This window comes from Lampris incognitus, chromosome 15 (genome assembly GCF_029633865.1).
Source record: "Lampris incognitus isolate fLamInc1 chromosome 15, fLamInc1.hap2, whole genome shotgun sequence".
Taxonomy (NCBI): domain Eukaryota; kingdom Metazoa; phylum Chordata; class Actinopteri; order Lampriformes; family Lampridae; genus Lampris; species Lampris incognitus.
The window spans coordinates 35,676,199-35,690,097 of record NC_079225.1 but is presented as its reverse complement, the minus strand read 5'-3'; the positions used below and the strand labels follow the sequence as shown (position 1 = coordinate 35,690,097).

General features: G+C 43.7%; 1 protein-coding gene across 1 annotated transcript in view; it reads right to left on the bottom strand.

Moving 5' to 3' along the window:
- The window catches only part of tbc1d32 (TBC1 domain family, member 32), a 121,520-nt gene that overhangs the window by 75,755 nt on the left and 31,866 nt on the right, over positions 1–13,899 (bottom strand). Inside the window, exons 19-21 of the mRNA XM_056294202.1 lie at positions 12,298–12,436; positions 4,232–4,319; positions 3,672–3,790 (exon numbers count right to left, since the gene is read on the bottom strand). Of these exons, the coding sequence (XP_056150177.1) occupies positions 3,672–3,790; positions 4,232–4,319; positions 12,298–12,436 (346 nt within the window). The remainder of the gene's footprint in view (positions 1–3,671; positions 3,791–4,231; positions 4,320–12,297; positions 12,437–13,899) is intronic.

The window sequence follows — 13,899 nt, the reverse complement described above, 5'->3', positions numbered from 1 at the left end:
TTTTGAATCCACAAAACTATTATGTCCTTGTACAACCAATATTTGAAAGTAATGGATAAAAACCCGGGCGGCACGGTGACGCAGTGGTTAGCGGGGCGGCACGGTGGTGCAGTGGTTAGCACAGTCGCCGCACAGCAAGAAGGTCTTGGGTTCAAGCCCTACGGTAGTCCAACCTTGGGGGTCGTCCCGGGTTGTCCTCTGTGTGGAGTTTGCATGTTCTCCCCGTGTCTGCGTGGGTTTCCTCCAGGTGCTCTGGTTTCTTCCCACAGTCCAAAGACTCAGGTGAATCAACTGTACTAAATTGCCCCAGGTGTGAATGTGTGCGTGTGGGGGCCCTGTGATGGACTGGCAGTCTGTCCCGGGTGTCTCGCCACCTGCCACCCAATGACTGCTGGGATAGGCTCCAGCATCCCCGCGACCCTGAGTAGGATAAGCGGTTTGGATAATGGATGGATGGATGGATAAAAACCCATGAGTGGCTCCGCTGTTGGGCTATACCTTGATATGTTATCATTGGATGAGTTCTGACAGCATCATTCAGTTCTGTTTTATTAATGTCTAGCATTAAATAATCTAGCACCAGGGGCGTCTGGGTAGCGTAGCATGGAAGCATCAAGTGAGTGACATGTTTCAACTTTCCTCTTGTTTTTTACCGATGTGCATCCCCCCCTTTTTTTCTCCCCAATTGTACTTCGCCAATTACCCCACTCTTCCTAGCTGTCCCGGTCACTGCTCCACCCCCTCTGATGATCCGGGGAGGGCTGCAGACTACCACATGCCTCCTCCGCTACATGTGGAGTCGCCAGCCGCTTCTTTTCACCTGACAGTGAGGAGTTTCACCAGGGGGACGTAGGGCGTGGGAGGGTCACGCTATCCCCCCCCCCCCCCGACAGGCGCCCTGACTGACCAGAGGAGGCGCTAGTGCAGCGACCAGGACACATATCCACATCCGGCTTCCCACCCACAGACACGGCCAACTGTGTCTGTAGGGACACCCAACCAAACCGGAGGTAACACGGGGATTCGAACCGGAGATCCCTGAGTTGGTATGCAACGGAATAGACCGCTACGCTACCCGGCTGCCCCGATGTGCATTTTAAAGACAAAATATTACAAAATACTTTTCGTGGTGGTTCAAATGTATTTAACAATTAAATATTTGAAATCTAGAAAAAAAATAGCTAATAAATTGAGCAACAACTAGATTTTTAGCACATTGACGTGTTTGGTTTTGACTCCAAATTGACTCCTTTAAATCTTTTGCCTGCTGTTGCTCTATAACAAACTCTCTCACCTTGCTTACACGTGACTGAAACACAGCAAAAAAACAACTGCCCCCTTGTGCTCCACCCCGTTACTGTCTCAAGTCATGTCCATGACTGGTGTAGCTCCCCTCGCCCCTAATAAATCAAGGACTGCTTTTGTTTGGCAATAAGCCAATCCTGTTCAGAGCTAGTTTGTAATCTACAGTCCCTACCAAGAGCCACACACACACACACACACACACACACACACACACACACACACACAGATCATCTTGAGATGACCATCCACCAATTCAAGAAAATTGTTGGCAGAGAGAAAAGCGACATTATCAAAGTGTCGATTCATGTGTAGTGTGTGTTTTTGCAAATCAAATCTTACTTTATTCAGACACAAAGGTAGGTCCATGTTAAATACAACAAAGAAATACAACACAAGACAAGAACACAAAAATATAGCTAAAAACAGCAGTTCACGAGTCCACAATGATTAAAAGCTATACAGACATTTGTTCCAATGTTTCCAGAAACAAGAGGAGTACCTTGTGTCACTTTGTGTAGGCTCCGTTAACAGCATTATAATTACATTCTTAGAATCAATTAATCGACACATAAATTTGTACATAAAATTCCTCAACACAGCATGAAAAGTGGGAACATTACTAGTCACAAACGTATGACTTGCACTTGTCCATTATGGAAGCTTGAGCAAGATTCTGAAAGCATCATTATAAGCTACCAGCAGCTTTTTCCTTTTTGCTCTGCTATAACTGCACCACAAGTGGGCTGTATAGAGTGGAGTACAGTAGGCCCTAAAAAGAGCAGTTTTAACATCATCTGTACGCATATGAAATTTGTATGCCAGCATATTGGCTTGTGCATACAGTTTGCAACACTGGCGTTGCACATCATCGTCATCACATAGATCATTCCTGATGATGTGACCCAGATTTCTCATTTTGTTCACCACATTCATTCATGGTATTCATTCGGTGTATTACAGTGCACACTGTAGATACTTAGTTTAAGAAGATGGTATAAACCAGCCACATTTCAGCAATATTTCAAAAGTACTGTAACACATTAGAAACTGAACCGGGGGAGAAAAATGAAATTGCTACCAATCATAATATTGCACAAAAGGGAATAAACCTTGGGGCTTGTCTGCCAAAAGGCCAGTGTAATCCACAAAAACTGTAGTGCATTAGCTTGATTGGCACTACCAAGGTCAGGGGGCAAAGACAAAAGAACAAAAAGCTCGTCATCCAGAGCCCCACAGATGCACAAAGAAAATTACCGGCATCTAGTAGTCTCCAACACAGGCTCAGTTCTTGACTCTGCTGCCAGCTATCGTGGTCTCTGTCCAGCCCTGCAGGTCAGCATAATGGTGCATGGGCCATACTGTTCTTACACTAGTCACTGACCCGCTCATAACACTGGTTGTAAATTCAGTTGCAGGGGAAGCACAGTTCACACTTCTCTGGCTGCCCATGTTCACTTTTTCACCAGCTAATTGTGCTAAGCAAGGTGGCCTGCCTCCTCTCAAAGAGCTGAAACCTAAGCAGCACACATTCTTGCAAATACACTAGAGCAGTAGGACTCAATCACGAGCCATTAAGAGCCATAAATGTGCAGGTTTTCATTCTGACCCAACATCACACAGGCTGATTTCATTCAATAACTTCTTTCAACTAGACAGAGCAGGACTTATCAGTGAGGTAAGCTGATGTAGCATTAGGTTTTTATGAAAACCCATTCACACATGACTTTCCATGGCATGTGATTGAGAGCCACTGCACTGGAGACTGATTTTGGACCTAAGAATCTCAATCTTATTGTCTTGACATCCATCCATCCATTTTCCAAGCTGCTTATCCTAAGTAGGGTCACGGGATGCTGGAGCCTATCCCAGTAGTCATAGGGCAGAAGGCGGGGAAACACCCTGGACAGGTCGCCAGTCCATCTCAGGGCAGACACATTCACACCTAGGGACAATTTATTAAGTCCGATTCACCTGACCTACATGTCTTTGAACTGTGGGAGGAAACCGGAGCACCCGGAGGAAACCCACATAGACATGGGGAGAACATGCAAACTCCACACAGAGGACGACCTGGGATGACCCCCAAGGTTCGACAACCCCGGGGCTCAAACCCAGGACCTTCTTGCTGTGCGGCGACGGCGCTAACCACTGCACCACCGTGCCACCCCACTGTCTTCACATGAAGGTGAGGAATGTCTGTCCAACTTAAACCAAGTACAAGCAGTAAACGGAAAGATTTTAGATTTTAAAGAATCTGTCCCGACATCAGCTCAGCGAGTCAAGTTAGATCTTGGAATCAAATATCAACATCTTGAATACTCACAAGTGTGTACACACATGCACGCATGCAGACACACATACTGTACCTTTAGGCAGCTCTTGTCTATGGGGTCCATGGGTGTAGATTTGGGATGGACAACCCTTGCATCCTCTCTGCCACACTCCAGAGCTGACCAAAGCTCAACCACCAGCGCTTGGACGTAACCTGGACATGACATCACGAGTGAGCATTGAGAAGTATTTATACTGTATTTTTGTTGAGAAGGATATGAAACCTCCACAAGATGTGTTCACAGAAGCCATTTGAGGGAAAACATTATTCCTGAAATACTACACCAAATTATGAATTCACATCCATGCCACTCTTAGCAAGTTGTAATCCTCTTCTTCCAAGCATAAAAGTACGGTTCCAGTCATGGCAAAGATTTTCAGCTACAAATAACACATGCTACTAGGAAATCGCTTTTTTTTGGCTTCGTATCTCTGAAATGAAGCTGCACCGAGCTATTTGTGTTTCACTGGCAAAGTAAATCAGATGAATGAATCTTGAGCATCTGTAATACCTGTAAACATAGTTTGCATCTGTATATGCACTTGCCTCTTCGTGTGTCTATTTGCGTTAGTGTGAGAATGTGTGTGTGTGTACCTGAACTGTGCAGGGCTGCCACACCAGGAGCGGTAGCTGCCACCTGAGTCACCATCACCCCATAACCAAACTTCTCACAGCGGCTAACCTGTGTCACACACACAAACACACACACACACACACACACACACACACACACACACACACACACACACACACCAAAAGCTGTGATCTAATCATACTGTATCCAAACTTATGAGAGAAAGGCAAGCTCAGGGGTTATTTGTAGCAACCATCCATCCACATCCATCCATTATCCAAGCCACTTATCCCAATTGGGGTCACGGGGATGTTGGAGCCTATCCCAGCGATCATTGGGCAGCAGGCGGGGAGACGCCCTGGACAAGCCGCCAGGTCGTCACAGGGCCCACACACACACACACACACACTATTTCTAGCAGCTTTACTAAAAATGGGTATACTAATTAAGAAAATGCAAATTCATTGTGTTGGCAGCATGGGATTATTTCGTGAAAAAGCACAATCCCATAGTACGCCACGTATTTAGTTTCAAAGTGTAGCACAAGTCATGTATAATTATATACTGCAAGAGGGCCAATACAGCTCCTTCACCTTATTTAAATGCATTCACCTGAAGGAAGGAGGATGAATATAAAGCTTTACTACTACATTATAATCAATCATACTGATTGGTGCACGAGCCAGATCTTGAAAATGATTTATATATCTGTGACAATGCCTTTGAAGAAATGAATGATAGTGGTGGTATACTTAGAAAAGATATAGGAACATATTTACAATATTGTGGGTGCAGCAGGGTTGTGGCATCAGTCTACTAAAATCAGCCTCAAAAATTGATCAACCATTAACTTTGTTGTTTAATAATTATAATTAAGCTACAGACATTGATGGAATAATCAAATCAGTCCCATAAAATCAGTCTCATAAAACATACTACAATACCAATTTGGAACTCTTCTTAATAATCAAATTAAAATCTACAAACAAAATTACCATATCGATTGTTTGCAAATGTCAAGGGTCTTCAGTGTTCTGAATAGTAGAGGTGGGCAGCACGCACTCTTGTGCAACATGAAATAGACCAGCACATACACAGGTGCATCTCAAAAAATTAGAATATTGAGAAAAAGTTCATTATTTTCCATAATTTAATTCAAAAAGTGAAACTTTCATATATTCTATAGATTCATTACACATAAAGTGAAATATGTCAAGCCTTTTTTTTGTTTTAATCTTGATGATTACAGCTTACAGCTCATGAAAATAAAAAAATCCAGTATCTCAAAATATTAGAATATTACTTAAGACCAATCAAAAAAAGGATTTATAATACAGAAATGTCAACCTTTTTAAAAGTATGTTCATCTATGCACTCAATACTTGGTCGGGACTCCTTTCGCACGAATTACTGCATCAATGCGGCTTGGCATGGAGGCAATCAGCCTGTGGCACTGCTGAGGTGTTATAGAAGCCCAGGTTGCTTTGATAGCAGCCTTCAGCTTGTCTGCATTGTTTGGTCTGGTGTCTCTCATCCCCCCTGCGACAGCCCTGTGTAACTGACTGTTTTAAATGGGCATATGATATTGTCTCATATCAATCGCAGACCGCTGAATTGAATCAAAATCGTATCGGGGCAGTTTGTGACATCAGCAAATATGGTATTGTTGGCTTGGCGACCTGTCCAGGGTGTCTCCCTGCCTGCCGCCCAATGACTGCTGGGATAGGCTCCATCATCCCCGTGACCCTGACAGCAGGATAAGTGGTTTGGATAATGGATGGATGGATGTACAAAGAATCGATATAATATTACTTCATGATGAAACTTGTGATTTACTAGGGATGAGACTGCAGTTGGTGGTGACAGGCATGGGCGCAAGTCCATGAATACTGAGATGGCATCCAGCGCTTCACCTGTGCCCCTGTCCATAGGGTTAGTGATTTTGTCAGGAAGGGCATCCAATGTAAAATGCTGCCAAATCATTATGTGGATTGACAAGACCATACCGGATCGGCCAAGGCTCCATATGGGATCGGCTGAGGCCCAAGTTAACAACGGCTGCCATTGGTGCTCACAGGGTACCGATGAAAATGTCTGTGAATGAGAACATTCACAGACATGGGGATACCATGGGGATACCGATGAAAACTGTAAAACCCGCTGTGGTGACCCCTGAGAAACAGGGAACAAGCCGGGAGGAGAAGAAGAAGGAGGAGGAGTAAGAGTAAGAGAAGGGGGACGACCTTGCGTCACTCTAAAGTATAACTAACCTCATGTATGGTATGGCGGAGCCAACTACCTAATACCTAACAAAGATAACAGGACAGTAAATTTCAGTGACCATCCAACTCAATGAAAGAAAAGAGTGGGGGGGTTCCGTGGTGTGTTCTCTGGCAATTCCGATGTTTGTTGATGACCCAGCTTGGGTTGAGTCTGTGGTTCAAACATCAGTTGTGATCTTTGCTGTGCAGTGTTTCGATGGCACGGGTCGGAGGAAAATGGTCGCTCCTTTGTTCTCCTGCCAACTCCACGGGTCATCTCTGTGCTAAACTCGTTTGTTGCTCCTATTGCTTGTAGTTAGCAGATTTCTGTTGCAGCTGCTCGCACTAAATAAATGCATTTACTCTCAGCTAGCGTTGGATAGCGAGGGAACTTGGGCAGGCTCTCGCGTCACTGCTGGAAGAGGAAGAGTTCAGTGCAGGAGCCTGGACTGCACCCACGGAGTGAGAGCTTCAGGGAGTGGTAAGAGAAAAAGGACAGACTGCAGACTGAAGCAGACTTCGGATTAAGCAGACTAATTAAGAGTTCAAATTTTTGCCGCCGTTTATTGGTGGAGTTTCGTCACCAAACACAGAACTGCTGTCCAATACACTGGCAGTGCGTCATTGGGAGGATACCCTTATATCCACTGATGCTGCAGTAGGTGGGAGGATGGGGGGGTGTACAGTTCATCCAATGCTTTCACAGCCAAGGTGTTGCGAATGGGCAGAGTATCTTTCCCGCCCTCTGTAACATCAGCAGAGGTGATTCGGGGATTTATGAGTAGTGTAGTCTACGGGCAGGGAAGCCCCTACAATATCTACAAGGCTCAGCATTTTCATTTTTACCGATTTTCACCAAAAAATACCCAGATTTTTTAAAAAGGAGCGGATTGGTTTAAACTGCATTTCACCCGGATTTTATGTTTCTATGGATCCAAAAGTGTTTCCTGTTCGTGTGAGGTTATGTAACAGGGTCCTTTTGTGGCGAAATTCAGCATATGCTGGATGGCTTTGAGAAATAAAAACCGAAAATGCTGAGCCTTGAATATCTACCACTATTACTTTTGGCTGCTCCCGTTAGGGGTCGCCACAGCGGATCATCTGGTTCCATCTCTTCCTGTCCTCTGCACCTTCCTCTGTCACACCAGTCACCTGCATGTCCTCTCTCACCACATCCATAAACCTCCTCTTTGGCCTTCCTCTTCTCCTCTTCCCTAGCAGCTCCATATTCAGCATCCTTTTTCCAATATACCCAGCATCTCTCCTCCACACATGTACAAACCATGCCAATCTTGCCTCTCTTGCTTTGTCTCCAAACCGTCCACCCTGAGCTGTCCCTCTAATATACTCGTTCCTAATCCTGTCCTTCGTCACGCCCAATGAAAATCTTAACATCTTCAACTCTACCACCTCCAGCTCCGCCTCCTGTCTTTTCATCAGCGCCACTGTCTCCAAAACATATAACATAGCTGGTCTCACAACCACCTTGTAAACCTTCCCTTTAACTCTTGCTGGTGCCCTTGCAACCCCTACAATATGTATTTACGAAATTCAAAAGAGCTCGCTATTCACTAGATTTTTGTTCTTACATTGGAAAAAAAAAAGGATGTGAAAATCAGAGAAGAATATTAAAGAGAAGGAGCAAAAGACGGACTTGGTTTAGAGACATGAAACAGTTTTTAAAGATAAGGAGGACTGTAAATGCTGTGTGTGTACGTGTGTGTGTGGTTTAATTGACATTTATAATTAAGAATGCACAGCGAAGAGAAACTGCTAGCATCTTAAGTGGCAATCTGAATTTTACAGATGAAAACCCTAACTGCATTTTGATTTTGATCATAAAAAGCCCTTCACTAACGATACAATGATTACAAAAACAATGTCACAACTAAAAATACACTAAATATTATTAAGAGCGCCAATGAAAGCAAAGTGCTGAAGCAGGGATGCGATTACTGAAAGTGTAAACAACGGCAGTCTATTACATGAGCAGGGGATGTGCTGAGATTTTTTTTTTATTTGTGTCAGTGTATGTGTGTGCGTATGTGTTTGTGTGTATGTTGTGTAAATGCAAGGCGTAGTGAGGCAACACGGTGGCAACTCACTGTAGTGAGATTCATCAAGTTGAATGTGTAGCCTTGAGTAACTCAAGGCGAGAGGCGAATACTAAGCAGTATTTTAAGAAATATTACTGTAGCTTTGAGGAGGAAGCAGAGCGAAATGTTAACACGTCGCCAAGAGGATGATTTATGGATAGAGAACACATGGAATAACGGGTGGGATATAAATACAAGTTCTGTTTCACTGTGGTGTGAGTCTGGAGAGTGCATGTAAGCCAAAGCTATCAAATTCAGTTTCTCCAGGACTTACCAATTGCTAGAATTCAAATCGCATTCATAATCTATATTGACAAGAAAAGAATTCACTGAAATTAATAAATATTTTATGATATTTATTGGGCTCCACTTACTTCGCAAGACAGACAACTCTTACAGGCTCACAAAATCTCTAAAATGAGGAAGGCAATGGCTCAGCTGTATTGAAGAAGACTTTTTACTCCAATGATAGAAGTTTGTAACAAAAAAAACATTTCCTTGTTTAACTCATTACTTCAGGTTTAACTCAGATAATTAATTTAAAAAAATCTATGAGCAACGGGAGTCCAGGTAGCGTAGCGGTCAATTCCGCTGCCTACCAATATTGGGCTCACCAGTTCGAATCCTCGTGTTACCTCTGGCTTGGTCGGGCAGACACAATTGGTCGTGTCTACGTGTGGGAAGCCGGATGTGGGTATGTGTCCTGGTTGCTGCACTAGCACCTCCTCTGGTCGGTTGGGGCACCTGTTCAGAGGGGAGAGGGAACTGGGGGGAATAGCGTGATCCTCCCACGCGCTACGTCCCCCTGGCAAAACCCCTCACTATCAGGTGAAACGAAGCAGCTGGCGACTCCACATGTATCGGAGGAGGTATGTGGTAGTCTGCAGTCCTCCCCGGATCGGTATCGAGGGGGTGGTGCAGTGACCAGGATGGCTCGAAAGAGCGGGGTAATTGGCCAAGTACAATCGGCAAGAAAAACGGGGAAATCCAAAAAAAAAAAAAATCTATGAGCTGCTCAAGGTGCATTTTATCACAATAAATAACATAACATAGAATATTGTTATGGCCAAGGCCAAGTACTGAAAGCAGTCTTCGTGCTGTTAGTACCATGTCTGGAACGGTCCTTTCAATAACAGTACTGGTATAACTGAGTGTTCCTAACACACACGTCTCACAATTACATTATATTGAGACCCCAGAAATGTCTGTGAATGTTCTCATTCATCCAGGTCATGGTTATCCAAAGGAGTTGAATCAAGTGCAACTGGACGTTTCGCCTCTCATTGAAGAGGCTTCCTCAGTTCGTGCCTTTCTGACTAGACCAAGCTAGTCTGACTGGCTGGTGATGAGACTCAGAATTTATCCTCTTTGGAGTCGTTGTCAGAGCTATAGATGTCTCATCACCAGCCAGTCAGACTAGCTTGGTCTAGTCAGAAAGGCACGAACTGAGGAAGCCTCTTGGATGAGAGGTGAAACTTCTTCACGGATATATATACCAAGTCCAGTTGCACTTGATTCAACTCCTTTGGAGACCCCAGAAAGTCATCTGGACACAACATTGTTTAAGAGATACGTTTCATCACTCATCTAAGTGACTTCGTCAGTCTCAACTGACTGCAGATATCCCCACCCTTAGAAACAATACAGTTGCATAATGACCAAAACCAACAATCGGTTTCATACGCAAATTGCCCATTACCTAGGCCATTTGTACTATTCACACAGGATTGGGTAATGGTTGCAATCACAACACTGTGGCCCCTCCCCAGGGATGGTCTTTCCCTCTTCTCTTAGACAGCCTCTTTGACTCCCCATTCAAACCAGCGTTCCTCTCTATCAAGGATGTGCACATCTCATCCTTGAAAGAGTGGCCACTGGCCTGTAGATGGATGTAGACTGCAGAGGGCTGGCCTGACGAGGTAGCTCTTCTGTGTTGTGCCATCCTCTTTGTCAGCACCTGTTTGGTTTCCCCGATGTACAAGTACATCTTACAATGCTGTCATTGCAACTATTCCCCAATCCTCTGTGAATAGTCCACATGGCCATTGTAACTCTAGTTAATGGTCACGGTAATTTGCATATGAAACAGATCGTTGGTTTCGGGTCGTTATGCCACTGGATGTAAAGTACTATACTCTGTGTGTGTGTGTGTGTATATATATAAAAGGGTGGGGATACCTGCAGTCAGCTGAGACTGATGAAGTTACTTAGATGAGTGATGAAACGTTTCTCTCAATAAACATTGTGTCCAGATGAACTGACTCAACTTTCTGGGATTTCCTTACCTGGATTATTGAGAATGCATCAAGACATTATACCGAGATGATGAGGTAAAATTTAAAAACTATTTGGACAAAAACAAGCCATCATGGATTTGAGATAGTCAAGCCTCGCTTCTCAACATTTTGGATTTAAATTAAAAAAAAAAATATCACAACAATATTTTTTATAAAAGACAGGCACACACTCAAATTTCTGAAGGACAGAAAAAAAAATATTTGACAAAGTGTGTGTGGACAAGGAGAGCTTCTTCAGAGAAAAACAAATATGCACTGATATTTACTGGTTCAAGTTTGATGGATTTCTTGCTGGTTTTGGGCCATTTTTTCCCTCCTCCTTTTCTACTATATTTTTACAATTTCATTTGAGATGGCAGATGATGGCAGATAATTTCGGTCAGTAGCTATATCACAAACAACAAAAACATCATTTGACCTGAATATTGTCAGGTAATTTCTCTCACACTTCAAAACCATTTTAAACAGAACTTGGAATATATACAGAGCTGGTATACGCTACAAATTTTGCAAGGACCCACCTGTGTTGCCCTGAATCAGATTCCTGTCATTATGACTTTTTTGAAAAACAAAAGCCTAGTATAAATATATTATACCCATTCCAAACAATCCAATTGCTGGTGGTTTACTTCAGGATGAAACTCCAAATCCTTCTGACATCCAAATGCATCCATGGACTTAAATCCCCAAAACCTATGGAAGTTACTTAAACTCCAACCCCCCCCAAAGCATCCTCAGATCCAACAAGTGTAAGCTCCTTTGCAACCCCAAAACAAAGTTGTGCACCATAAGGAAATCAGACCTTACAGTGAAGGTGTCAATAAATAAAAATAATAAGTAAGGTATAATGATTCTAAGTTCTGACCCGTCAGTAATAGGCGTGGTTTTAAATATGAACAGCTATTTACAGACTATGTGGGCTAAAAAGCACAAGAAGCCTAATTCTCCTTTACAATAATTCTCCACATGTAGTGGATTGGGTAGCAAACTCGTTAATTAAGATCAGTGTATATTGATGGAATAGTGGCATTAGAACGTGCCAGAGGCCACCAAATATGGGCTTTGCTAGCCAATGTTTTTCTCCGGGGAGCATGCCCTCAGGACCCCCCCCCCCACCACTGGCTACTGTTTCCCCACTGGCTGGCTACTCTATATCCTTGTGGAAAGCCCTGTCATTCTAAAGACAGTAATCGCATTAACACAACCAAGGCTTTTACCTGGCTATAGCCGACACTGATGAATGCCTATCTAAAAAAGACAGGCAAACACACACAAGATTAAAGCTGATGCTCACCCGTGGAATTCCCAGTTTGATTGTACTGTCTACTATACCTTCTATACCTACTATACCCTACTACCGTAGAGGGAAACAGCCTAAACAATTACTTTCGAAACGACAACTTGTATGGCTCAGTGCAATGTGAGTATTTACCTGAAGTTTCTTGGTGAAACGAGAGAACATGTAGGAGACACATTCGTTGATAGCTCCGGTCTGCTGAAGCAGTAGCAAGCCTCTAGGGGTAGCAGCAAAGGTCAACAAGCTGTCCAACAATGTCTCTTCCCAGATCAGCCTGCTCAATAATGACAGACAGACAAACTTATGAAAATGCACTTTCTACCAAATGTTTATCTTGTTACATCAATCAGAAATAGACAACTGACAGTATAATGACCCAGTGGTGTGCTGTGGAAAATGCAATTCGATCCTCATATATCTAACAAAATACAACACTTTTACTGCCATAAGGTTCTGCGTTTAATAAGTGTGACAAGTCATGAATCTGCATCTTATCTCAAAGTGATGATACCTTGTGGACTATTTTCTATTGCAAGGCAATCTTCTGGATGTCTTGTTGTGACAGCTTACTTTTTAATTCTATAAACATATTGCAATTATGATAACACCGTTACCCTGAATACACAGAGTAAGCACAACGTGACAGGGAAGTGGACATCACTGCATCATTGTCTGAGCTGACACATGCCTTAGAGCGGTCAGATGAGAGATGTCCATCTGTCATTGTTTTATTCGAGGGGGGGAGTTACACAAGGCTGATTGGGAAATGGCATGTTTCGGGTCAGTTAACTTAAGACTGAACTTACAATCTTAATAGCTGACAAAAACCTATATTACCCCACTAAGCTAAATCCCATTTTCAAATGTTTCAGATACTTGTGTTTAAATGTTTGTCAAAAGATGGTATTTTAAGTCATATGGGGGGACGTGGTGGTCTATTCCATCACCTACCAACATGGGGATCAGTGGTTCGAATCCCTGTGTTACCTCCGGCTTGGTCAGGCGTCCCTACAGACACAATTGGCTGTGTCTGCGGGTGGGAAGCCGGATGTGGGTATGTGTCCTGGTCGCTGCACTAGCGCCTCGTCTGGGCGGTCAGGGCACCTGTTCGGGGGGGGGGGGGGGGACTGGGGGGAATAGCATGTTCCTCCCACGTGCTACGTCCCCTTGGCAAGACTTCTTACTGTCAGGTGAAAAGAAACGGCTGGCGGCTCCACATGAACCGCAGGAAGCATGTGGAAGTCTGCAGCCCTCCCGGATCAGCAGACAGGGTGGCGCAGCGACCGGGATGGCTCGGAAGAGTGGGGTAATTGGACAGGTACAATTGGGGTGAAAGGGGGGGGGGGTCAGCCCAAAAAAATATCATATGGAAATTCCTACAATAGTTTTTGGAGGGGCACAATTGAATGTGTAGCTCATTTGACTGATATAAATATAGACTGGTAGGATGATATCGATATATCAATTCTTGCCAAGTCATGTATACATGGTATTTATCCAGAGGACTTTGAGGCAAAACAAAAAACAGGAACTGCTTTTTGACATGAGGCTGCTGAAGGCTAGCAGTAATTGCAACATTTTGGAAAAATGGGTGTCTCCTCAACAGCTATGTGGATAAAGGAAATTCTCGCTTTGGAGGAAGTGATATACCACATATGCAGCAAGAGAAAAAAGGAATCAATCTTTTTAAAGACCCAGAGAATAGAAGAACACGAGTCTTAATGTGTGTCTTTCTGT